General features: G+C 48.6%; 9 protein-coding genes across 9 annotated transcripts in view; 4 read left to right on the top strand and 5 right to left on the bottom strand.

The window, feature by feature from the left end:
* Positions 1–3,959: 3,959 nt before the first annotated feature.
* Positions 3,960–5,375, bottom strand: Pmar_PMAR014094 (hypothetical protein; the record flags this gene model as incomplete). The annotated part of the gene is made up of 1 exon (XM_002777067.1): positions 3,960–5,375. One exon carries the CDS (start codon positions 5,373–5,375, stop codon positions 3,960–3,962), a length of 1,416 nt encoding a protein of 471 aa, XP_002777113.1.
* Positions 5,376–5,643: 268 nt separating this feature from the next.
* Pmar_PMAR014093 (hypothetical protein) lies at positions 5,644–7,248 on the bottom strand (the record flags this gene model as incomplete). The annotated part of the gene is made up of 5 exons (XM_002777066.1): positions 5,644–5,897; positions 6,254–6,360; positions 6,536–6,617; positions 6,990–7,052; positions 7,074–7,248. 5 exons carry the CDS (start codon positions 7,246–7,248, stop codon positions 5,644–5,646), a joined length of 681 nt encoding a protein of 226 aa, XP_002777112.1.
* A 143-nt stretch (positions 7,249–7,391) lies between these two features.
* On the bottom strand, positions 7,392–8,979 carry Pmar_PMAR014092 (conserved hypothetical protein; the record flags this gene model as incomplete). The annotated part of the gene is made up of 6 exons (XM_002777065.1): positions 7,392–7,565; positions 7,674–7,835; positions 7,887–7,970; positions 8,056–8,159; positions 8,200–8,328; positions 8,904–8,979. 6 exons carry the CDS (start codon positions 8,977–8,979, stop codon positions 7,392–7,394), a joined length of 729 nt encoding a protein of 242 aa, XP_002777111.1.
* Positions 8,980–9,683: 704 nt separating this feature from the next.
* On the bottom strand, positions 9,684–11,623 carry Pmar_PMAR014091 (phosphatase, putative). Its single transcript, XM_002777064.1, has 2 exons — positions 11,247–11,623; positions 9,684–10,895 (listed from the first exon to the last, which is right to left on the bottom strand). The coding sequence occupies exons 1-2, from the start codon at positions 11,601–11,603 to the stop codon at positions 9,855–9,857; spliced, it is 1,398 nt and encodes a 465-aa protein (XP_002777110.1). The 5' UTR covers positions 11,604–11,623; the 3' UTR covers positions 9,684–9,854.
* Positions 11,624–12,156: 533 nt separating this feature from the next.
* Pmar_PMAR014090 (conserved hypothetical protein) lies at positions 12,157–13,861 on the top strand (the record flags this gene model as incomplete). The annotated part of the gene is made up of 11 exons (XM_002777063.1): positions 12,157–12,280; positions 12,331–12,398; positions 12,444–12,529; positions 12,575–12,659; positions 12,705–12,829; positions 12,883–13,039; positions 13,092–13,205; positions 13,252–13,340; positions 13,396–13,479; positions 13,527–13,749; positions 13,799–13,861. The coding sequence occupies 11 exons, from the start codon at positions 12,157–12,159 to the stop codon at positions 13,859–13,861; spliced, it is 1,218 nt and encodes a 405-aa protein (XP_002777109.1).
* Positions 13,862–15,282: 1,421 nt separating this feature from the next.
* Positions 15,283–15,511, top strand: Pmar_PMAR014089 (hypothetical protein; the record flags this gene model as incomplete). The annotated part of the gene is made up of 2 exons (XM_002777062.1): positions 15,283–15,429; positions 15,494–15,511. The coding sequence occupies 2 exons, from the start codon at positions 15,283–15,285 to the stop codon at positions 15,509–15,511; spliced, it is 165 nt and encodes a 54-aa protein (XP_002777108.1).
* A 2-nt stretch (positions 15,512–15,513) lies between these two features.
* Pmar_PMAR014088 (hypothetical protein) lies at positions 15,514–15,832 on the top strand (the record flags this gene model as incomplete). Its single annotated transcript, XM_002777061.1, has 2 exons — positions 15,514–15,644; positions 15,685–15,832. Coding segments are annotated over 2 exons (279 nt in total), but the record flags the coding sequence as incomplete, so codon positions are not given.
* A 1,812-nt stretch (positions 15,833–17,644) lies between these two features.
* Positions 17,645–19,048, bottom strand: Pmar_PMAR014087 (Major intracellular serine protease precursor, putative; the record flags this gene model as incomplete). The annotated part of the gene is made up of 1 exon (XM_002777060.1): positions 17,645–19,048. One exon carries the CDS (start codon positions 19,046–19,048, stop codon positions 17,645–17,647), a length of 1,404 nt encoding a protein of 467 aa, XP_002777106.1.
* Positions 19,049–23,564: 4,516 nt separating this feature from the next.
* The window catches only part of Pmar_PMAR014086 (hypothetical protein), a gene marked incomplete at both ends in the record, with an annotated part of 4,913 nt that continues 3,880 nt past the window's right edge, over positions 23,565–24,597 (top strand). Inside the window, 2 exons of the mRNA XM_002777059.1 lie at positions 23,565–23,625; positions 23,678–23,733. Coding sequence (XP_002777105.1) covers positions 23,565–23,625; positions 23,678–23,733 — 117 coding nt within the window. The remainder of the gene's footprint in view (positions 23,626–23,677; positions 23,734–24,597) is intronic.

Genomic DNA, 24,597 nt, shown 5'->3' with positions numbered 1-24,597 from the left:
ACTTCCTTGGGGAGCAGCAGTAGACCCGGTTGTCTATGCGAGAAGGCACCCCTCGACACAGTCGGATTTTCTGTGCGAATTCAAGAGTCGCGGACGTTTCCCCAAAGTCAGCCGGGCTGCCAGATAGAGGTACCAGGACAAGAGCTTGACCTATCAAGCTGATGATGATGAGCTCCATCCGTCCGTAACGATGCTTACCTCCACACCCTAGACCAGCCTGGCAAAGCTTCGTCAACTTGGAGTCTCTCCAACCAGCAACGACTCTGTTGTCTTTGGAGTGGCCGCGTAACTCAGAGGACAACACGGTGATAATTTTATGGAATGCCTTTAAGGTTAAGTCGTCTCGTCTGGCGTCATTGCCTCCTGGAACGGTTATTTCCACCAATAGTGACATCTACGGCCTCACCACGGGTCCGTCGCGATTGACCACCACTGATGGAGGGTGCTACAGAGAGGATACCTGCTACTATCCGATAGCTAAGCTACCTCTGCCGTGCTCGGAGCCAGCCAAGTCTAGGAAGTGCAATTTGCACATACGGTGATCCCTCTGACCATCCCCAAACCTGTTAGGGATGATCACAGGGGACGAATTCCGAGTTACGGCATAGTACAGCAAAGTGAATGTCGCTAGTGAATGCGATCGGGCGTCATTCTTCCTCGTGCCTCCGGACAAGAATGTTCCCGCACTTTGCACGTTTTGTCGAGCGCGAAACACTACATCCTGCACGACACACAGACGATCATAGGGATAGCTTCATAGTGCTGGAGATTGCCAATCATGAGGTTAAGCCATCAACGACTACCGCATAGCTATCAGGATCATGCATGAAATACCAGGTCAGCGTTGAAGATACGCGGCACCTCCACTCGTTCCCATAGGCATATTGGTTGTAACACAGTCTGGCGAATAGATATCGATTCCGATTGCCTGTCACTTAGAGGAGGTTTGACTATTCTATTCAGTCCGGCAACCGTTATAACTACTGAAAAGACAGTTGTTGCGTCGCCTCGCAAGATCATTAGTACAAGCCGACAGGAGAGTGAAGTCACTGGACAAGGCAGAGAGGCCAGCACACTGGACCACATGACAATTCATTTCCCACGAGGGCCAACTATTCTGCCTCACTTCAATGTCCATCTCGGAGTATATGATCTCCGAGCTCGCGTCTCCCTCAAGAATAAAACCATCAAATGGTCCCTTATCTCGAACGCGGAGCGAGGTGTTGAAGTCTGGTGACACGAGGCAGTCAGCCAGCAACTCCGTTCGTACACCTGCCATACGTATACCATGATAATAGTAGGAGCAGTCGGAGCCAACTGCATCCCATGACTTCGACCACGGACAATCAAGTGTGGTGTGAGTTCGATGAGAAACGGATCAGGATAACTGCTGGGAGACAATCCTTCCATTTTTCGATGAGATTTTCCTCTGCAATGAACTTGTTTCTGGTTTTCATATCTTTCGCGCGTCTCAATCGTCTGTAGATACCAGCTTTGACGATCCTCATTTCCGTGCGCTGCAGTGATGAGTCCTTCTGAGCGGCCGCTAACGCCGTTCGACAACACAACCTTGACCACGCAGTGAGCGACCCAACGCCAACACTGACCTTACGCTATAATGCCTGGTTGTTTGTCGCGAGAGGACCCCCACATTTGGAGGGAACCTCCCGGACTGCCTCGAAGACCTGTGTAAACTATTGTGACTTCTCCGCCTCGATCAATTGCATTTTCTATCACTTGCTGAAGCGATGCAGGCAATCCTGATCACAACCCTCTCACGGCCACACAGAGAACAGGCAAGGTGAGTGGATAAGATTCACAACAGTCTCTGGATGAGAGACGGCGTGACGCAATAAACTTCTCAATTCCATAGCAAGCCGACAGCTTCGCACAAAATTCACAATTGATCGCAGCTGGAATCCCCTGAGTGACAAGGCTGACACTCGGGAGGCTTCTACTGCTCACGCACGACGAGCTTTCGGGCTTTAGCAATTCGAATCACTGGTGGAATCGTAAAGTTGTATTCCACTGTCTCATCCGCCGCTGGTAGCGGCTATTGGCGTATCGTGGTTGTGCAAAATCTTGAGTGATGAAACAAGCACGAGCGGCGCACTTAGTCAAGCGTCCTGGGCCCTCACACTCTTTCCCTTGTGACGATGAGAGAGCTAAATTCATCGCTCAGGATAAAGGCGTGATATCGGACAGGATACACATCGGTTTGGAAACACGGGGAGAACGTAACAAACTGAACCCGATGTATCGCGAGTCGGGATTCCTGACCGCTGGAGGCACACCCCCTATATACTTGCGCAAATATGCAACTATAAGTGATAAATTTCACGCCAAAAACTCTACAGTAGCAAAAATCGGCGAGCGAGTCATTCGTTGGGTTCGAGGCCGAGTACGGCTTGTGATGCGAAAACTGACTCACTTGCTCGTTGAGGGTTACCGACATCATCCTCCATGAAGATGATATCGTCTAATGCGTAAGTGCGGGGCTTTAATGCTGTCGATTGTGGCCTTCTAATCGTCACACACTTCTCTGATGAAGGAGAACGCAACTATTCAAAATCTCCGATTGGCACCATCGGAGACTGCTCCACTAAGTTTTGGAATATATATGTTCGCTTTCCTCCGCTGAGCTTTAATCATAGGAGTTTACGTACGAACTCGGGCAGAAGTATGCATAAACCAATGAGAACATCCAGAAATTCTTCCAGAATTTTCATATCGTCACCAACACACGTAGTTGACCATGTGCATATTTCCCACACTGGCTCCACCTACCGCCAGTGGTTCGACTCATGCCAAGCGAACAAGCACCCCCTGCTAGTGGTCGACAATCAAAGACACCAACACACATGAAGTCCCGGTCCGCCACCTGAACAGAGATACTCGCTAGGCTTGAACTTACCGCTCCAACGCGAAATCAGTCAGTTGCTATTCAAAGGACATATCTCACTACTTTTATCTCACCCTTGTGTCATGCTTGACCTCATCTGTTGTTGTCGCCATTTCCGTGCCTTTTTTTGGGTCTTCAGCCACAGTCGTACTATGGAGGAATGTCATTGATCATTCTCTACTATATATCACGGTCAAGGCACCCAGACGCTCTAGGCCGATTGAAAAGAAGCACCTCTCGCGAATGGCTCCTCTCCTGTAGAAGGCTCTAGATGCTGAGCTGTCTCTAATTTTGGTGTGCTCTTGCATATCCTCTAACTTGGCGTGTATTACAAAATTTCGACTTATCATTTCCAGTATAGTTTCAACGACTCCAGCTCAGTCTTGCATATTCAATACCAAATCTGCTTGGAACAATACCATGATCGGCTGATGTTCACTTATCAAAGGCTGACAACGACAACGACGTCCGATAATAACGGCTCTTCTCCTGCGAGGGAAAATCCAACGCAGAAGAGATTCGCCACGCCATGTTGGTAAACGAAACAAGACAGGATGATCCCGATCGACATATGCTGGAAACACTAATCATACCAAAAAGCATTCATAATAATAAGTAGTCAAAATGCTAGTAATTTACAAGTGAACCATTGGGTCGACCACTGGACTAAACCTTCTTAGCAAAATTATTCAGCGCGTGCCATAAATGAAGGTCTCATGAATGACGGTGAAAAACGCCTCCCCACTTGAGGAAGAGGGCTCGCCTCCTGTTCATCACCAAACAAACACATATCATCACTGATAGAACCAGGCACGCCACTACACCAGAAGCTGGGAATACCTGAGCCTACAGCCAATGCTAACTATCTGGGAAAATATGCACGTGGCGATGACAATATCAAACAATTTCAAGGGATTTTTTATTCCTAAACACTCCTACCCGAATTCGTATGAGAACTCCTATAATTAGCGAGAAAACTCCTGAGCCCAGCTAAGGGGAACAAACCATATAGTTTTATATCACATATCACCATATAGATATATTCCAATACTGCTAATTACTCCCCAAACAAGTCCGAATAGAGTAAGTCATTCGAACGTCTACGGTAGGACCTCACCTCAGCGTAATTGCTCTGCAAGTTTCCAGCAGTTTCCTGCTGTTCTGAGCCACCGACGAAGTAAGATTCCCTCAGAAAAATGTACACCTGATTTTCATCAAAAGCCCCGACAGTTCTGCACTGTGGGCATTCATCCTTAGTAGGCCACGTCGTGTCCTTCCCTGTGATGCCCTTCTCTCGTGAAGTCCTATCATTGACCATATTATGAAAACGCCAGAGCCACAGCGCGGTATGCTTCCTATCAGGGTTGACCATATCACACCGCCCAGCAACACACTTGTCATAGCCCTCAATGAAGTGCTTTCGACAGCGGTCACATTGGAAGAACTCAGCGACGATGGCTCTAATACAGGCCATAACAGCACTGTTTGTTCTACCACCACTAACTGTTGCCATAAATCCACCACCACTTTGATCGGCACGGAAATCACCCAGCGTCAGACCATGCAGGAACTGCCAAAGGCCACAGTTGAGATTCCTGCAGTGTTTCCAGTGCTTGTCCGGGTACAATCGTAAATCCTTCGAGAAGAGCAAGTCAAGTCCCCTACGCCAAATTCCTTCGTCAACATCAGCCGACGTGTTAATGAGGTCAAGCATGCGTTTACTCACTCGCCGAAAGGCTGGGTCAGGATATGAAGCCGTGACCACCGGCAAAATTTTTTCTCTCAATACTCGTATTTTCTCACTAAAAAGTGTTCCTCTGCCACTTGACGGAACCACAGTCTCCAAGAGATTAGCAAATGCAAGCCGGCCATCAAAGAGCCTCATCGCAGCAGTGACTCCGGCTTCCCTCGAGAAGATACTCTCACCGTGCATCATCATCACGACTGAGTTATACTCGTCAACTTCGGGTAAAGGCGACTTGGTCTGATAGGCAGACTGATCAGTGGGAACCGCAACCACAGGAGACAGGCCAAGACTCCCGCGAGCGAAGCCCTCAAGATCTTCCGCAAGATCATAGGTTGATACTTCAGTACCGTTCTTGAAGTGTTTCAAGGTCGGAAACCCCTGCACATGCAAAGATCGACACAGAGCCGGATAGGCCGCGCAGTCAACAGCAGCTAACCTCGACTGCCCTTCCTCATCGAAGGCATCGTTCCCAAGGGCCTCTGCGAGAGCCTTATATTTGGGAGAAAACTGGACACAATGACCGCACCAATGTGCGTACAAGAGAACCAGCTTACTGCAACCGGTTGCCACAAATCGGTGGAATTCCGTGTCGGATAACTCCAATATTTTCGAGCCAGATTCCGTAAACAATTGTTGAGCACCGATCACCGGTAGAGATGCAAGAAGACACAGAGTCGTCAGAGGACATACATAACATGGCGTCCTCGGACACCGTCCCGAAAACATTGACAAAACAAAACTAACTTCCACAAGGTTCAGATTCTGCAAGCTCCTAGCGATAATAGAAACACGCCGTCCATTCCCCGGAAGAAAACGTGATCGATCATAATTTTTAACATGTGCCCTTCACAACATAACAAAAACCAAACGAACAACCATTGACAATTTTACCCATCTGGTGGTCACCTCAAAAAAGAAGATGAGATCGACCGTGTTGACTCAACTCAACCACAGGATAGAGTTCAAAACAAATGCAACGAGCCGAGGGTGACACCTAAGTAGCTGCCGCGTCACCACAGTCATCAGCTGTGGCACCGGGTGGCACCCCAGCCAAGGCGTCCTTCGTGTCCATCGCCAACAGTTCTCTCTCAAGCCTCACCTTCACCAATTCCGCCTGCTTCAGGGCTATCTCCAACTCAGATTTCTTATCGAGCAACTTCTCGAGCGAGACATGACCTCTGCCGTCCACCCAGGAACCGTCCAATACATGCTCTGCCGAAGACGTCGATTCCGAATCATAGTTGTAATCTAAAAACGCCAGCAAAATCGATCATCTGGGCGAGCGCCACTGCCCCATCATAACCCACCACGAGTCGTACGGGAGCTCCTTCTCCTTCGGCTGGTCGAGGTCCGCCCCCGAGCCGGGCTGCCGTCAATACTTGACGGCACTGAGGTTGGATGCCAATTCAGGTACTCCCGAGTGAGAACATTGTGCCAGTGGTCCGGCGGATATTTATCCCCTCCTCCACGACGAACACGTTCGACCAAACAGGTTATTCGACGTTTGATTTCAAGTGTACCTGTGGAGAGATCAAGCTGGATTAGTTCAACACAGATGAGCGTGATGAATAGATGCACCCGGGTTCGATCCCTGGCGGCCTCACTTTTAGGTTGAGCATTTGGAAATCTTCTGTTCATCGCAGCTGCTATCATCTGATAGATCTTGTTGCGAGTCCTCACCATACCCTCGAATTTCCCTCTCAGTTGGGCACTGAAGAAAGTCACCAAAATTCGACTCTTTTCTAAAGGCCAGCAATAGCAGCGTCGTCGTCAACAGGGCTGAAAACCCCATCGGGTCACTGTGACTGAGTACCCTATCAATGGAGTATTCAACGATATTCGACTAAGTCGAAGCGAGCACGATACCGCCGCCCTCTTTCCTCTACCGATGTTTTGTCATCTGATCCACCAAAAAGATATTCTCCTCTTCAGTGTAGTCACCGGGAGGCACGGGTGTAACAGTAAGGGCTGAGAGGATGTCAATGGTGGACAAGAGCCTTCAACCGAGCGGGACAGTCAATGCTAATCCAGATATAGGAATTCCAAACTGATGCAAATCCTAATACAACCCAAATCGAGAGTGACTGGCGACCCGAAAGTGACACCAGAATGGAAGACGGAAAACTACTTATGAGCAACCCTCGAATCAAAAACCTTAGATGTATACGATACTGCTCTTTATGCTGGGCATTACCCAGTAGTAAGTCCCGCATACTCTGCAAATAAGTGCATGCTTATATTTAATAGCACATGGCTCATTCATCGAGCGATAGCATATCCACATATACAGCAGTCCAACAGTTTCCTCAAGTTCGCAATAGAAGAGCCCCAGCCCCTTACATCTCATGAAAGCCTCATCCATCGCTCTAGCATCCTCTTCACTGCCATTCTTCCCACTACCACCTGGTGATGATGTCAACCCACCTTGAGCATAGCTGGACTGTTGTTGTTGTTGCTGCTGCTGGAGTAGCACAGCTGCAGCAGCGATAGCAGCGGCCGAGGAGGGTCCACTAGTAGACGGGGGAGGCGACGTCACATCTGCTTGTGCCGCCGAAGACAGGGCGCCGAGACCCTGTGTGGGATCCGGGGCGCCGGACATTAGAGCTGCGTTAGATGAACAGATCTACAACATCATCAGTCCACCCATCCCCTCATAGGAATACACCGCTGATCACGAGAAAAGTAATCCACGCTTCGCTCCGCCATTGAAAATGGCGAATGAACACACACATGACATAATAATCACAACTTGCTCTGTCCTCTGTCCTCTGCCAATCTGCGTTGCGGCAAATTGAAGACCCTTTGAGCGTTGGTGGTTAGGAAACGATCCTTGATCTCTGACGGTAAGCCTAGCTCGTGCACCTGCTGCATGCACTTCTTCAAATCAAGCTGAGGGAAGTTGGTGCCAAACATAACCTAACATGAGGGAAATATGTCACTGTAGTGATTTACAATTAGTGCGACAATCTGTGACTCGTGGACACCAAGCATGAATGTTCGAGACAAATTACTTCAACCACTCACCTTCTTGAAACCAGACTTAGAACACATATAGGCTAGCAGATCTTTGCCATACATCTTTGGGAGGTATGCGCTCGTGTCAAGATATATATTATCATGCTTCCACATCACTGACATCATCTCGCTTAACCAGGGATGTCCAATATGTCCACAAACAATACGTAGCTGCCAAGAAAAGATGTCGCCGATGAGATTCGAACCCGGGATCTTCCCCACCTCGGGGAAGTGGAGAGCGACTCTATCGATGTATGGTATCGGCCTACCAGTGTCGCTGGGCCGTGCTGGACCTGTATGACCAACCTGATACAACCAGTAAGACATCAGGGTATGACCACTATATTAGAAACGTCTAATGTGAGGATCGAACCCGCGTATCCGTCACTACCTGTGTACACAAGGGAACTCCCAGTTCAACGCACTTCAAGTAAATAGGATAGTAAGTCTCGTGGGTCGGCGGTCTATCCCAAAGCCATGGCATTATACGAACTCCTGTGAATCGGTACCATGCACCTCAAGAGGAGCGACCTACCGACGAAGCCATCCTCTTTGACCGCCTTTTCGATAGCCCTAGCTGCTTGAACGGGCCTGTCCAAGTCGACTGCAGCGAGGCCTACAACATGAGACCGTCCCCGCAGCAGCGACCGATATCGCAAAATCTCTGTTGGTGATCAGCACATAACGTCTCAGAATCTACTCACACGACCGTGATGATAGGGACGTACCGAAGAATCTATCAGATGCTGCCTTCGTAAAGCTGAGCACTCTGCTATTACTAACAGCTTCAATGCCCCCAGGCCTCACCCAAGCGGATAAAAGCATCTAACAAGACAGCCCTCCGAGACAAGCCGACCACTCGTTAACATTATCGCCAAGTATTTGAGCTGATCTCACCAATAGTAATGGAGTTAGCAATATGATATTCTCGTTGAAATACTACAAGACTCCAAAGTAAATCACGAAGTCCCTCCGTTATCGACTTCAGCGTAGTAGCTTACCACTATTAGTGCTTTATAGTTCTAAAATAGTGCTAGTCTCAAGCTGCTGTGATACAAACAGTGGTGTGGATAGTACTAGTACTGATGTCATACTCGTCTAGAAAGTAAACCATTTGAGAGTAGTAGTACTACTCCGGAGTCGTTAAGTTAGTATTACTATAGAACTATAAAGCTGATAACGCTATAGAGTATTACTATAATATCCTACTATAATGATAAGTAGTAGTAGGGTCAGTACTGAACATAGTACAAGAGACTACATCACTATCATCAGTCGACGGGTCAAAGCGTAAAGGATGACCGCACTTTTTCATGTTTGCTGCAGTAAGTTCGGAATATTCACACGGGGCGGCTATGCCATACCAAGGTATGCCTCACAACGACCAACGTTTTCCGATGGGGCGGCTATGCCATACCAAGATATGCCTCAGAACGACCAATGTCTTCCGATGGGGCAGCTATGCCATACCAAGGTATGCCTCAGAACGACCAATGTCTTCCGATGGGGCGGCTATGCCATACCAAGATATGCCTCAGAACGACAAATGTCTTCCCATGGGGCGCCTATGCCACGGCAGTATATGCCTCAGTCAGACCAAATTCTCTAGATGGGGCGGCTATGGCACAGCAATATATTCCTCAGTGAGACCGAATTCTCTAAATGGGGCAGCTATGCCACGACCTCTTCCAGTATTGAAACCAACTCACCTGATCGATGCCGGCCTCATCTAGCATCCCCAACAGCCTCGTAGGAGTCAAAGGAGTGTCTCCCCTAAGGACGGCAATTTCGTGGCGCAGTGACAAAAAACTCAGTGACCAATTTCAGTAGCCCTACCATTGGACCATCGGGGAATGCGATCTCTCGAAGAGTTTGACGGCTTCTGGTACTAAGTGCCGCAAGGCACTATCAGCAGGCTGAGCCCATACATCCACAACCATCACAAATCCTCTCCCCAAGTAGTATTAAAACTTCACACACAAGACTAGAAATTAATCATCTACAGTGTATTGTGCAAGCGGTAGTTCACTACAACAACTATTATCATCACCAAAGCAACTTAACCAACAAAACTCGCCAAGATGATGAGTGAACTCACCGAGCACACGGTAGAAAGTAATATGTACAGGAGACTACATAAAAGTAATTACCGCGACCCTTCACCACCAAACGACAGCAGTCATGCTGGACTCAACGTCTCTTGATATGGCCACTATGATTATGACCTTTACGACCGCCACTCTGAACAGCCGAATCATTCACAGATGTGGGAGTTACACTATTCACGTTGCCCTTCACTGCCTTACAAACCTTCTTATGATCCTTCCAACCTTTCTTCTGACAGGTCACTCCGCAGTATACGGCGTTTTTACACGGACATTGCGCCATATGCCGATACACTTTTGAACACGTATTGCAGGCTGCGGGACTTTTACTGAATCCAGCCTTCCTGAAGAAAGTCTGATACTTCTCTGCCATTCCCGGAGCCAATGTATGGAGGTCTGAATAGCCACCAAGCTGGAGTTCCTCTTGTTGTTCTTCAGGAACTTCAGTCTCCAAACCACGCTCAGTCGTGCCGACTCTAATAATCATACAAGTCATATTGTCCTTGGAATCCAGTAGGTTGAGACAACGTTGTAATATTTCAGCGGCAACCTCAGCCAGATCCTCCCCAGCATGAGCGCGTACCATAACTTCTCGTGCGACGTCCTCGTTGGACATAACGTCAAACACACCATCACAAGCCAATACTACCCAGTCGCCAGCTTCAACGATAACTTCACTAACATCAGGCACAGCAATGCACTTTTGCTTATCAGCTGGAAGATCCGCGTCGTCTTTATACGCGAAGTCGCCAAGGCCTCTGGATAGGGCCAACACACCACAAAGCCGAGGTGGTTCGTCTGTGCTCACAAAACCACCAGCTTCCTCAATCCGAGCCTTTTCCTCGGGATCGTCAGGTTTATGGTCCTTAGTGGCCAGCAAAATTCCGACGTCAGCGTCAGTGAGAGACGCTAGATTCTTCTTTGAGCCCAGCATGTCCCCTCCACCGAATATCCCCTTATCACCGCTAGCCTCAGTGCTATCATCATTGCATAGCTGCTTCGTTACGTCCTCTTGAGCATTCTCCAACTTAGTCATGTCAACGTTCTTACCCGAGAATACCAATGCGCGGGAATCACCAGCGTTCATGAGGCGAACCTTGTATTTTCCGTTGCCAAGAGGCGTCACCTGAGCACAGTCTACGATAAAGAGCTTCCCTATACGAATTTAATCATGTATGCGGCAAAAGCCAATGGCAAGCTGACTAGTGTCAACATTATGATAGTTACCCAATTATAACACTCGAATTTCATGTTCAAACAGCTGCCAAACGTAGATTTCTAGACTGAGAAATTCTATAAAAATTCGACTTCGAGCTAAGCGGAAGTGAATCATCGATGGACACATTCATTGTACTCCACTTTTGTTAAAACCTTTTACACTGCAGGAAGCATTTACATCTATACACTGCGTTACACAGTACTACGATCCTTCTACTGTATAGAACTACGATCACAATAGAGATCCCCTTAGTCCTACAATGGAAGCCACAACAACAGCGCCGGCCTCAGAATGAGTCTCTCTCAGCGCCTGATCAGTGGCTAAGAAACCGGCCTGTACGCCTTGTACAGTGCGGTCCTCGGGATCTCCAGCCGACTCGTCTAGCTGCTTAGGTAACTCCTTTGATCCGAACTCGGCAGCGTCATCACCAGTATGACCATCGAGTACAGCAAAGAAGCCTTCTTCATGAGTAGAACCCCAATCCAAGTCTATGCAGTGCGCATCTTCATGAGAGATCCTCCAACCCTGTAGAGTTGCGACACCGCATTGGAACTTGTCGTTGGCACGTCGTTGTAGATGGACGGCGGTAACGGGGTGAGACAGTAACCCACCCATTGCGTAAAATGTAGGAAAACACCACAAACCTTCCAAAGAAGAGAGTGTACTCAAATAAGTAACCACTGAAGTTCGCGAGACGAACCTTGAACTCAAGGCGTTGCCACGTGCTGAACAAAAAATCGATTACAATGGCGCGCGCTTCTGCACAATGTTCCAATGAGGACTTTTTCGAGATAGCAAGATGAGCTCAGCCAACGCTGAGCAGCGCCTCAGGTTTGACGCTGGGTCTCTACTCCGATCTCCATTGTATTGGCTAGAGGATAGCCGTCATCATGTCCATAGTACAACATGGTGTCGTTAGTGCGGCCTAAGCGCGCTCTACTCCATGTTGGTATCATTGTTTGCGTGTTTTTCTATGAACTTGTCTGCAGCGCTATTTTAAGCGTGCGAGTGAGAAACTTGAGCAAATCGGTACGCTGTGTCGTCTGCTGTCGGATTCCCACCACGTTTTGATCTATAACGTGGGGAATATCTTTGACCGCAGCGCGAAGAATTGGTGACTGTACTTGATTGTTGGTTTTGTAGTTGTCCTGGTACTGCAATATTCCCCATGGCTGATCTCGTTTACTTCAACATCGATGATGGTCTCGGAGAGGGTCTCGTAAGAGGTCTCCGTTCCGGCTTTCTCACAGCTGACGATTATCGTCGTATTGCTAATGGAGAAAATTTAGAGGGTAAGATTTGCTCTCCGCACTCGATGGAAGTACACTTACTATATCGTCAGATCTCCGAACAGCTCTCGAAGATACAGACTATGGCACTTTCCTTCAGGATGAGCCTAGTCCTCTACAGGTGAGCTACGCTGATGTTGTTTTCGATTCATTTGTCGACTTGCAGGCCTCCACGATTTTGCGCAAGTGCCATGAGCGCCTCGCTGAGGAGTTCGACTACGTCAGAGCTCAGTCGGTTGGCGAGATGGCTAAGTAGAAAACTAGACTCTACTTAGTTGTACTTATTACCGACTCTAGGTTCATGGATTATGTCCGTCAAGAAGCTATGATCGACAACGTGGTGATGCTCATTCAGGGTACCATAAACAACAAGAATCCTAAGGTAGAGGAGCTACTACCTTCCCAACCACTCTATACCATCATTCAGGATCTTCTTGCCCGATGCGATCCCCTCGGCTACTTTGAGGAAATGAAGACTATCCCCGGCATGGACTTCACCCACGGTTATGAAGACCTCTACCGTACCATCTTCATTGATACTCCTCTCGGACCGTAAGCTATACAAATACAATTCATAGGCTGCTGTTCATCGGTCCCCTTGTCAGCTACTTCGAAGAGTTCCTCAACTCCAAACAAGTTCACACTCACACTGAGGGTCAGGGCTCTGGTGCTCAAAGCGGTCCGAGCGGCGCTACTGCTGTTGTTCAACACGGTGAGGTCCATAACGTCCTCACTGAGACCGACCTTGAGATCCTTAGAAATGTACTTACATGGCTGGTAGAACTACTATGGTTTTTATTGCGTATTTGATCAGTTCTTGAAGAAGTGCTGGATGGAGAGTTTCTACCGTTTCTGCATGGACGGTAGTGAGAACAGCAATACTGCGGAGGTCATGGGTCACATCCTGAGGACCGAAGCTGATTACAGAGTAAGACGACTGGCTATGCTATTGGGTATTGCTGGTCTCATTGTAGGTTTTAATGGTCACTCTTAACGCCTTGAATTCGCCTCTTGGCACTGCTCAGAACTTGGATGAGCGTAACGCCCTTTATCCTAACTTTGGGTAAGTTGCGTCATCATTTGCCTTAATGGTTGAAATGTCCTCTACCTCGTCGCAGTTACTTGTATCCTGAGGGAACTGACAAGCTCATGAAGGCTACCTCTGACACTGCTGTTCGCGCTGCTTTAGAGCCCTACCTCAAGTAGGTTGAGCGAGGTCGATTTCGTTGAAAAGGAATTTGTGTTGTAGGTATGCTCAGCTGTATGATCAGTGCAAGCAGTTCTATGAGCACGACTCGAATGTCGATAAGACGGCTCAGGGTCGCTACAAGTCTATAGAAGATCTCTTGTACGTGGAGTCGGTACGCATGTTCGAGAACTCTTTCGAGCAACAGTATCACTATGGTATCATCTACGCTTGGGTAAAGCTGCGTATTCAAGAGATGAAGAACATTGAGTGGATGGCCAATATGGTAGCTTTATTCGTTGCTAGTATAGCCGAGCCACTTTCCTTGTGTTTAGATTGTCCTTAAGAAGAAGGAGCACGTTGAGGAAATTGTTCCTATATTCGCTCCTCGCGTGTAAAGAAGGCTTGTAGTAGTGGCAACAGCTGATGAGGATGATCATCCGCCATCCTCGATTCCATAGGGCTAGTTATGCTACCCTAGAGTTTTGTTCAACACTGCGTAGCTCCTCATTATCGTTATGATGATGCAGCGCAGCATAGTGGGATTGGTGTCTAGTGATACTTGAAGATTTCCAAGTAATATTCAGCAACCATTGTGTGATGTAGTCAATGATTAGTGTGGCGAGGATGGTAGTAGTAGTCGACTCCTCCTTATGAGAACAATCACAACTTTATTCGCCTCGTTGTGAAGCGTTGCGTGCATCAATCTGGGATGGTGATGTATACGTGACGAAGTTTTTTGTTTCTCGTCAATACAGGGTGGGGGAAAAGAAGATCGAGAAGAGCCCAGAAGCCCTAGTCGTGGCTGTGCATGACAGTCACACTGTGGAACAAGGCGTTGACAGATTAGAAAAGTGAGCGGATTGTGAATGCATTCGGTGAGGAAGAATTAAATCAGATTAATGAGGATACTAACAGCGGAAACAGTAAACTATCAAGACCAGTTTGGAAGGACACCTTTGATGGGTGTCGGCCGATGGGGAACACAAGCCCAAGTGAGTCGAAGTGCCAATGCATGCGTATTAGCTCTACCATAGGTGATGCAGTGCTTGGTGATGGGTGCTGATACAGCATTACGGGATCGAAATGGATTCAGTGTTATGCATTATATTGCGAGGCGGAAAGAGGAACCTCTCCCTCGACAGGTAGTTGATCGCTCGAAATCGTGCTCACTTGAAGAGCTCATTGTAGTAGTGTATTGACAATATGCGATGGGAAGTCTCTTTAGTGCTTGTTTTTCTCGGTCAACAGTGTGATAGTGAGCTTGGCAGTTGCCACAACGAGCCGTCTCACGCTGACGTCTAGTCTAAACATAAGTTTCAGTTCGAACAGCTTAATCGAGTTGTTAGCATTAGAGCTGATGCTGATCCGGATAGAAAATATGAGGCTTCAGATCGTCAACATGGTGGACTCTCTCATCACGGCAAATGCCGAGGCTATGTCACCCAGCAAGTTCGGAGAGACACCAATTCACCTGGCGGCTCGTGGCAGTACTCACTCAGCCGTGGCTCGAGAGCTCATCGAGAAAGTAAGGCTTATGAGTACGAATAGAAGAGACCTTGTGATGCGAGTCGATCAGCCAGGGAGGAGAGACTCCTAGGAGTGTCTTCATCCCTAGGGGGTCACTTGGTAGAATCTAACCTAGCGACTCTCATAGTTGACGTCGACTCGGCCCGGCGCGTTCTTCCCCCTATGCCCATAGATGTTTCTATAGCAAGCATCTATGTGGTATTGGGTCTTGTGATAGATACTGGGATGCACTGTGAAAATATCAAAGCGCCTTAAAGATTCACCTCGTCCCATTATTTACGTCCCCTTGATGGCGCGAGTGTCGAACAGTTCACATGCTCTACGGGACCTCATCCAGAGAGCTTTCTATAAGCGGGTCTATCCAGCAGTAGCGGTGGAACAAGCACTCGGCGAGGGCGCTGATATCAACATTCAAGATCCCTATGGGCGGACGGCTGTACTGTTGTGTGCACGATATGGTACGGCAGACCTTGTGGTGTGCATTCGAGCTTAGTTCGCAGGTTCACGTGATCACCTAAAGAAACTAATAGAGGAGCACCATGCGGAAGCTTTACAGTGTGATAGCCTCGGAAATACGGCCTTGCATTACTGCGTTCGTCCTCGCTCGAAAAAAGGAATGGGCCCGGTACAGCAGCAAAAACTTATGATAGAGTAAGTCTTCGCGTCCTTGCTCTCCTCTATTGATTTTGAGGTACTTGATTGAACGCGGAGTGTCGGCTAGCAAACCGAATAAAGCGGGAGAGTCTGCAATGTGGCAAGCGGGGAATTGTTGTCGTAACATGAAGAACCTTTTTGAATTCATTCTTGAAGCGACGGATAACTTTACTAATGCTCATTAACTAGAACTTGCATGTTCTGTCCTTTGTGACGTCAACTTATATCACGGTTGTCCAAAGTTGTTATTTATGATCTCAAGTTGAGAAGTATTACCAATTTGCTGATATTTATTCTGTAACTTCTGATAGTGCCCTGTTTTACCGATATAAGGGAGATTGTTACTACTTCCTACTCACCAGTTGGAATGTGCACGCGTGCGCAGTGCACACGCGTCTCAAGTTACACCCATTTAGAGGGGCCATGACCATTTACCGTCGCTCAGTAACACAAGCTTCCTCCCACTCGATGAGGAGCTGCAGACACTTATGATGAGAGTTATAAATGTTCCCATTTTTGCTGAGGGCTTAGCCGTACTTTAAACCATCAGCGAGATGCGCGGACATTGATTGTGTCAGATGTCCCTATCGATGACCCTCTTTTTGCGTCATTTCAGTCATGCTACTACGCTGAGCGAAAGGTTCTTGTTATCTCCTGTAAAGCCAGAAACAGGGCCTAGGATCTCACCATACAGCTTAGAGGCTCTCTATCAATGGTGTTTTCGTAGTAGGCAAGGTAAGGGTTTCTTGTCGCCCACCGCGAACGATTCTCGGAGACCGGTATGGTGGGTTCATGGACCGGCCAACATTTGTATCCCGTGTGTTGCCGTTGTGACTTCCTATAGCTCTCGTTTGTGTCTCCTTGAACTTTCCGCATGATCAGTTTCGCCTCGGCCTGCGGCTGTGAACTTCATTTGCATCCCACCTTCTCAGTCCATGGTGGAGATAATCAGCTCACACAGTAGGAACAGGCCGAATAGTATAATGATCGACTTCGATGTTCATGGTCAAAGAAAGATCCCAAGTCGACGTGTCAACGTGGAGAGACCGATTAGAGCATTCATCCTTGTGCTACAGCGTGTAGCACAAAAATGAATGCTGACCTGAACTGATACGGAGCTGAAACTCCTTACCACCAATGGCATGCGTGCTCAGTGAATTGCTGAATCTGATCGGATCAGAATTTCCCTGTGTCAGTGCGCCTCCTAGTCTCGTGATACATGAAGTATTTGTCATGATTTGTCAGATCCGAATGCTGTCGCTTTCTCACAGCCTCGGTGGGATCGTTGTAAACAGTGCCAGAGTGAAGGAAATGAATGTGCTTACATTCATGTCTCATTATTAATAACAGTAAGTTCATTCTTGTTCAGAGGTTGTGAGAGCAATTAGTTCTTCTCAATTGGTTTGCAAGTCGCTTCCGAGGAGGCTACTGCTAGGAGACCTCGGAATCCGAGGTTAGGATTGGCGCTGTTTAGAGGAACTCTCACAACCCAACAAAATATCGATGAAGTAATCATTAACGAAATCAGATGGGAAAAGACAAAACCTGCTCGGTCTGCAACGGCGTTACATCCGTGAGTCACGGACCGTGACTACAGAGGGCGAGGGCCATAACTCTATTTCTCACGCTCGCGAATAGAGGGAAGTACCAGACGCTCGTGACACAGATGTAGTAGACTTAAATATGATGCGGGGAGCTGCAGGCGAGCTGGACCAACACGGTTGCGAATCATATTCGGAGCTAAAGACCGAGTCTTTACACCACAATATACTCGACTTGTACCGTATGGGAAACACAGTAGGAGCAAACCGAATACAATAGTGATGGATTTAGGGACAATCATGGTAGGAGAGAGACCTGAAGTCGACGTGTCAAGATAGAAAGACCGATCAACGAAGTGACGCAATGTTCAAAAAAGTGGACTTGCAGAACGGAAAAGTGATTGGTTTTTTTAACACATATCAGAAATCCTCGGCAGCCACTCATCTGTTCGAAGACTAGATGTTCTTTCTCAAGCGAGTAGCCGGCGAGCCCAGAGCTGCTTGGACTGCTTTGGAGGCATCGATCACCCCGATATCAGATACCTCAAGCCAATTTGGTAAACCATCGGTCCGAGACTTGATAAGAATGTCCGTTATTTCTTGGCTCTCTAGACCGAGCGTACCCAGCAAAGCCGCTACACCGGCGGTCGTAGGAGTTGACATCGATGTACCACTCATATAACCATAGGACCCGCCCGGTAAAGTTGAATAAACATCAATACCGGGTGCGGCAATCTTTGTTGCAAAACCAGCATTCGAGAAAGGGGCCATAATGACGACTTCGGTGGGGTCAGAGGTACTGGCCGCCACACAGAGCATTGATGGTATTTCGTTCGCATAAGTGCATGGAAAGGTTGGATGAATAGCCAAATTGACCCTCTCATTTCCAGCTGCAGTCACAGCCATATGCCCAGCAGCAGCGGCGTTCGTGAATGCGGCCCTCATTATTTCACTGTCGGTATACCACCTGTAGGAGTGAGAGGAGAATGCTGCCCCGTTTTCGACGGCGAAGTTGATGGCCCTCGCTGCGTCACTCATAAAGCCGTTTCCTGTGTCATCAAGCATCTTGAGTATCATCAGCTTCACATTGGGTACTGATCCATTGATATTGGCCACTCCTGCAATGCCAATGTTATTATCAGTCTGAGCGGCAGAGTTGCCAGCACAGTGAGTACCGTGGCTGTGTCTATCAGTCACATCAATACTGTTGGTTATGAAGTTGTAACCGATGGAGTTGTCAGCTGGGTTCCTCCAAAATTGATTAACCAGGTCAGGATGAGTCATGTCAACACCAGTGTCGCTGATGGCCAACACGACATCCTTCAGCTTCCGTCCGGCTGAGCGAGCCGCTTCCCAGGCAGCCGCTAAATGGATAAGCTCGAGGTTAGGCTGGCAGGATGAGGCGGGGTCGTTTGTGCCGAGAACAGAATTGCCACCAGTGCAAGTTGCCATGTCCGCCGCGAGGATCGGATGCAGTGTGACCCTCGAGTCGGGCTCGCAATCGAAGTCGATGCTCAGCATATTTTTAGCTCTCCTCAAGTAGTTTAAAATTTGGCTGTGACCAACCGGGCATCTGGAGTCCACAATTTGTATGCCTATCGCCTTCAAGTCATAGACCATATCATCTTGTGCGAAGCATCGTTCACAATCATGGTCGTCTTGACTGAGAGATTCCACCAATCCACCTGAGGCCGCGAGAGTCTGTGTCATAATTCTTGATACATGACGGATGTCGAGTGGGACTCCACGATGGGATACCCTCAGCAGTGTGCGATTAGTAGTGCTCTCACCGAAGGCGATAGTACCGGCGAAGAAAGCCCACAAGAAGGCCAAGCGCTTAGGCATGAGGCTGTTGAACATCTGCAGAAGAAACGAGACTGCTCTTTTGGGTTAAGGATTAGTCTCTCCAGCGCTCAATCGAAGGAAACCTTAAGCAAAAGGTGAACATTAGGGAGTAATGATCAACTCAGTTATACGAGGAATTGTGGCCGGTCCTGCAGCTGCCGCTGTACTCGCACGCATGTACCGAAGCCCCTTTGCATTTTGTCTTCCTTCTGGTTGTGCATATCGTCAATTACTTCCATACCATTGGCGAATTACACTCCGTGCCATCGTCAACTCGTATCTCCAAAGTTCTAGCAGAGCAGGATTTGCTCCGAATGATCTTCACCACTCGCGATCAGAGATATAGCCTGAATACTCCTATCTTGTCCCTCCTGATTCTTCCAATCGCCACTCCCCGATACATGACTCATACAAGTCTTTTTCCTGGCTTTAGCTTCTACCTTTTACCGCTCGCCCCGTAGCTTGACGTGAGCTTCGCGAGTAACGCTGTTCTGCGGCAGAACTTCTGCCATTGTTAGAGTTGTTAGAGTAAAGCCGACACGCTTCGGCGCGCCAATGTATATGCGTACGCATCATGTCGATCCATCGCTGATCGTTGACCCCTTATCCCCATATATTGGTCTATACCGATCCATTCTGTTTTTCAGCTTCAATAACGGGCTGGTTCCTGTATCACGGGTGCTCTACAACTCCCTCAGCAGCCATCTAGATAAATCTCTTTAATTACGGTTCACGAAATCCTTAAGGACTGGTTCACGAAGAGATACACACTGTCTACCAGACAGAGTAATGGTTAAGAAAAGGAACATAAGGAGGGCTGTAGCACAAGAATGAATGCTGATCCCAACTGATACGAAAGTGAACCTTCTCACCACTGACGGTATGCGGGCTCAATGAATTCCTGAATCTGATGAAATCAGAACTTCACTGTGGCCGTGTCCCTTCTAGCCCCATGCTCCACCGAACGTACCCTGCATGCACGGCCATCTATCCAAAGTGTCCCCGTGACATGCATGTCAGCCTCAACACCCGTTCAAGCATGTTAAGGCACAACGGGTCCCGTTGTGAATCCTTTGCCGGCATCTCTGGCAGAGATTCTCTGCCCTCAAGTGGAGTTGACGCTGGTGGCAGCGAAGTAGATTTCTGCATTCTCTGGAGATCTGCGATCAATATCGCCGACAAATGATATCGTTTTGCCTTGCGCTTCAGCGGATGATTGTGGCTAGGGATGTCAAATGCACCATACCGTGGGAGGGCATATCCCGATGCCACCCCGAGGGGTGGCATAGCTGCCCCGACCAGAGAAATTTGTCGTGCTGAAGCATATCTTGGAGTGGCATAGCTGCCCCGCGCGGAGTAATTGACTCTACTAAGTCTTACCTTGGGATGGCATAGCTGCACCGCCCGCAAGAAACGATTGTACTCAGGCATATCTTCGATGGCGTAGCTGTCCCGCTCAATCGGAATCGGCTCTAGCAATCGGACGATCCGAGGGTTGTGTCCCTCACCAACGGTGTCAGTTTAGAATTAGTCAGAATTAGAGGCCCTCGGTCTATCGGCAGCCTCTAGTTCGCGTTGAACTAGAGGCGCTAGTTCAGAACTAGTTCAGAAACCAGACCGAGTATCTCTGTCTTCTTGCCCTATCTACAGGGCGGCCACAACAGATCGGTTTGAGCCCATGCGCGGTGTAATTGCCAGTTGACGCCTTAGGGGACGATGGGGTATGAGTCGAGCCCACATAACTATGATGATGTTATCCTTCGGTGCATGATAATGGTTTAAGTTCATTTGTCTGTTGGTGGTGAATGCGGGGACTCACTCGGGTCACTTTTAATGCCGCTCCCCTTCACTCAACGACGGATTTTTCGCAATTATATTCCTGACTATCTATGTCGTCACTCTCACTCTATCTCCACGTCGACTTGTGATTTCTATGGGGTCCCCATAATGGGGACAAGGCTGATCTCTTTAAGAGGATGCTTTTCCGACCAAGTACAGATTAATCCAATGGCGTGGATGCAGAAAATGCTCGAGTCACGTGTTAAGGATCGGTCTAGTTGTGAGCGATACCCCCGAACTGCTGATGAACACAGGTTCCCAAGACAAAGACGAAACCTGCTCTTATCTTAAGGAGCACAGTGCGAGACACGTTCTTAGCTATGCACTACGCTATGCATGAAAGGCGCATAATCGCGCCGTCTACTACAGGTGTCTCTCTGTGGTACTTCAACCTCGCCCCCCTGTTCATCACAGGTAGAGCGGAGGGACTATCGACTAGAAAACGAATCATGATTTACCAATATAAGGACAAATAAGGACTAACATCTACGTAGATGACATAATGATTTACTCTTTAGGATATCCATCACTGTCGAAACTAGTCTCTCGCGGGTTACCACCCGGAATAAACCGTACGGGAACATGGCGATGACGTAACGTTCTCGTCGAACCATGTACTTCTGGTGCACCTTCTGGTCGGAGCTCCGCCTGCCGATTCGGATCTGGTTGGACTCCGTCAGATACGGGGTCGTTGCGCACCGACGCGGAGCTGACAGAGTGAGACGATATAGTAAGGTCACCAGAATGGTCAGAACCATTGTCTTCATCAATGATCTCAGGACATTCCTCGGTGTGGGCGGAGATGATCCGATCATTGGCAACATTCAAGAGTTGGACCGATGGGTCGGCAACTCTTTCCAAAGTAGAAGCATGAGTAGACGAAGTGACAACGCGGTGATTGGAAGGCATAAAGCGCTCACCGGCACGTCGTTCATGTGGAGGTTTCAATACCCATACTTGCTGACCGACGTTGAAGGGAACTTCCCCTTCTGGCGGAGGAACGGCCACGGGTTGTTCGGCTCCGGTACGTAGTTGTCGCCCTAGGAACCTCTCCGTGGGGGCTTCTCCCGTAGCGCTATGTGGAGTACTGTTGTAGGCTTCTAGGCACTGTTGTAGCTTGTCCACCAGCGGCAGCGTCGAAGGTAGATACATAAGTTTAGTTTTAAGGGTACGGTTCAACCTCTCCACGCATGCGTTAGCAGTTGGTCTATGGCCACTAGTTGCGACCAATGTGACCCCTCGTCGTCGAAGTCGAGAACGGAGTGAAAGAAAACCCGTTCCACGATCACACCGAAGATACACGGGCCACCCCAGCAAAGATGTTGTGAAGATTGAGCATAAGGCCGTCCAGATATTCTCCCCTGACTCGCTCCTTATTGGTTGAGCCGTTGCATATCGGCTGTACTCATCAACAGTGACCAATATAGGTTGACCAAGATAATAGGTAACATCTGCAGCCACCATTTCCCACGGGAACGTAGCCAATCTTCTGGGGGCAGCCGTGTTTAGTGGAGTCTTCTTGGCTCGTTCGCGGAGACAGCGCTCATCCTGACACCCTTGGAGAGCGGAGTGAACGGAGGAAGCCAAGTTTGGTACATAAAATACCCGCTTCAGAACTTTTGTGACAGCTTTCTCGCCTGCATGTACTAACGACGTGTGGAGTTTCAGAATCACATCTTTGTGCAGGCACTCTGGTAGGACTGGCAGACCGTCTTTCTTCTCTAGCTCCGCCAACGGATCGACTCCTTGAGCTCGCCTCAGCTCGGAGTTTGATGGCCACCAAGCCTGTCTCTCGCCCCCCAGCCGTGGAACGAAGGCGACAAGCTTGTGGGCATCGTTCTCCGCACAGTAGGGGTTGATGTTGAAATCCACCCGGGTAACTGTGTCGGCTAAGTTGTCACACGAACGGACTTGGACGATTGTCAAGTGGAGGCGGTATTGATCCAATAGTGACCTTAGTATATCCAAACGACGAGTAACCAGGAGCTTATAGAGCCCATTGACATGTATTCGTTGTTTATCAACCAACGACTGCAACCAATGCGTCGCAGCTGTAGAGTCACAACACAGAGTAGCCTTGGTATAACCGAACTTTATTAATAGTTCGATTCCCTTGATACAAGCCTCTAACTCGCCACAGTTGATATGAGTTGAGGTACGGATAGACTCTTTATCAGGTGCTCGTAAAGCTGTGAAGTCGAGAAATACATCACCTCGTTCGTTTGCCAATGTAAGGCCAATGGCAATGTCCGAGCAATCAACGTAGCAATAAACAACTTCTTCGCTCGATGGTAATTGCCAAGGTCCTCGCGCTGGATCGCCGCGATCTCGAAGTTGGTTGGCCAACTGGATACAATATGCCAAGACATTAGGGGCCGGAGCCTCATTCCAGCGCGAGTAGTCGGAACCAATAGAGCGACCCAGGAGTCGCTTACCGATAGCTACTGATGGTCGTAGCCATCGCAGTACCGGTTGATGAGACGCCAACGTACCTAGCCATGAAGAGATATCTCGGGCCGTGATATCAAGTGGCTCTTGAGATAAACGTTGCTCGAAGGCTAACAGATCAGACAGGGAAACTCGCCGTTTCCAATATAAACGGCCATCCTCCCCTCGAAAGATCGCAAGACCAAGTAGCCGGGCGTGATCCAAGACTACGGGATCCTTCGTGAGTAGTTGATTCTTGGACAAAATGGTACGTATCACTTCGACATTTTGGTATACTTGCTCTGGGGGTGCCTTCTCATCTTCCGGTACCAGAATATCATCAAAGTACTTGTAGTGCTCGGGGACCGAGTCTCGCAGGTGAGACTCATGACTTTCGTCTCGACAAGAAGACGAATGGAACGATGGAAGAGTGGGTGATGTTGATGGCAGAGGCAACAGCATATCAGCATCCGTGGACTTGTCCGGGCCCAGCGTGTAGTCTAGCACACATTTTAAAATTCGAGGCGCTGATGAGTTACCGAAACCAAGACGCAACAAGCGGTACAGAACGCCGGACTGACGGTGTCCTTTGAGTCGGAGGTAGAGACACTGGTACCAAGTAAGGGGCTCCGACAGATGAAGGGACGGGTAGGCCTTTGAGATGTCGATAACTAGGCCTTTTTGGAAGCGCCTCCAGACTCTTAGAGAGTCAGGACAACTAGACGCTGCCGGATCTGCTACCTTAACCGATAACGAATTGATTTTTTGAAAGTTTAATGTCGGACGGGCTTTGGTGGTGCGATGGGGAGTTAGGACCGGCACCACCGGTAGAACCGCACGCACCTTGTGTATCTCGTCCTCGCCAACTTTAACCAACCAGCCACGGCTCTCCCAATCTTTCAGCTCTGTTACGAGGTCATCGTACTCGTTATCCGTTAGCGAGTCGAGTAGACGCGGTAGTTCTTGAGGACCGGTAACATAGGGGGTTCAGTAGCCGACCCACTCGGCTGTTGTTTCCACTTCCATCCCACAACCCATTTATAGGTCTCATCGTCACCCGTGTTATTGGGAAGTACTAGTTCTCGGCGTGCCCAACAATCTGGAGCATCTAGGACGACGGATGCTATCCTCGTCCCGATTCGCTCTTCAGTGACATCACATGATGGTAGTCTGAAGGTGACACTTGTGGAGAACGATGTCGCCGATGATCCTAGAGCACCGAGTAGGGTTTGAGGCCTTCCCTCGCTGTCGACATTAAGCGTCAAGCGAGACAGAGTCTCACGGAAATAATCATAACC

Source organism: Perkinsus marinus (genome assembly GCF_000006405.1).
Source record: "Perkinsus marinus ATCC 50983 genomic scaffold scf_1104296952306, whole genome shotgun sequence".
In the NCBI taxonomy this organism is placed as follows: domain Eukaryota; phylum Perkinsozoa; order Perkinsida; family Perkinsidae; genus Perkinsus; species Perkinsus marinus.
Note: the sequence above shows the minus strand (reverse complement) of the source record. Positions and strands in the feature narration are given on the sequence as shown.

Excerpts from the sequence above, each read along its gene's own strand:
- Pmar_PMAR014091 (XM_002777064.1), bottom strand. The coding sequence starts at position 11,603 with ATGGGTGGGTTACTGTCTCACCCCGTTACCGCCGTCCATCTACAACGA. Across the intron at positions 10,896-11,246 it reads CTGTTGTTGTGGCTTCCATT|GTGACGCCTCTTGGCAACGG; the intron begins GTAGGACTAAGG and ends GACTGTGCTCAG.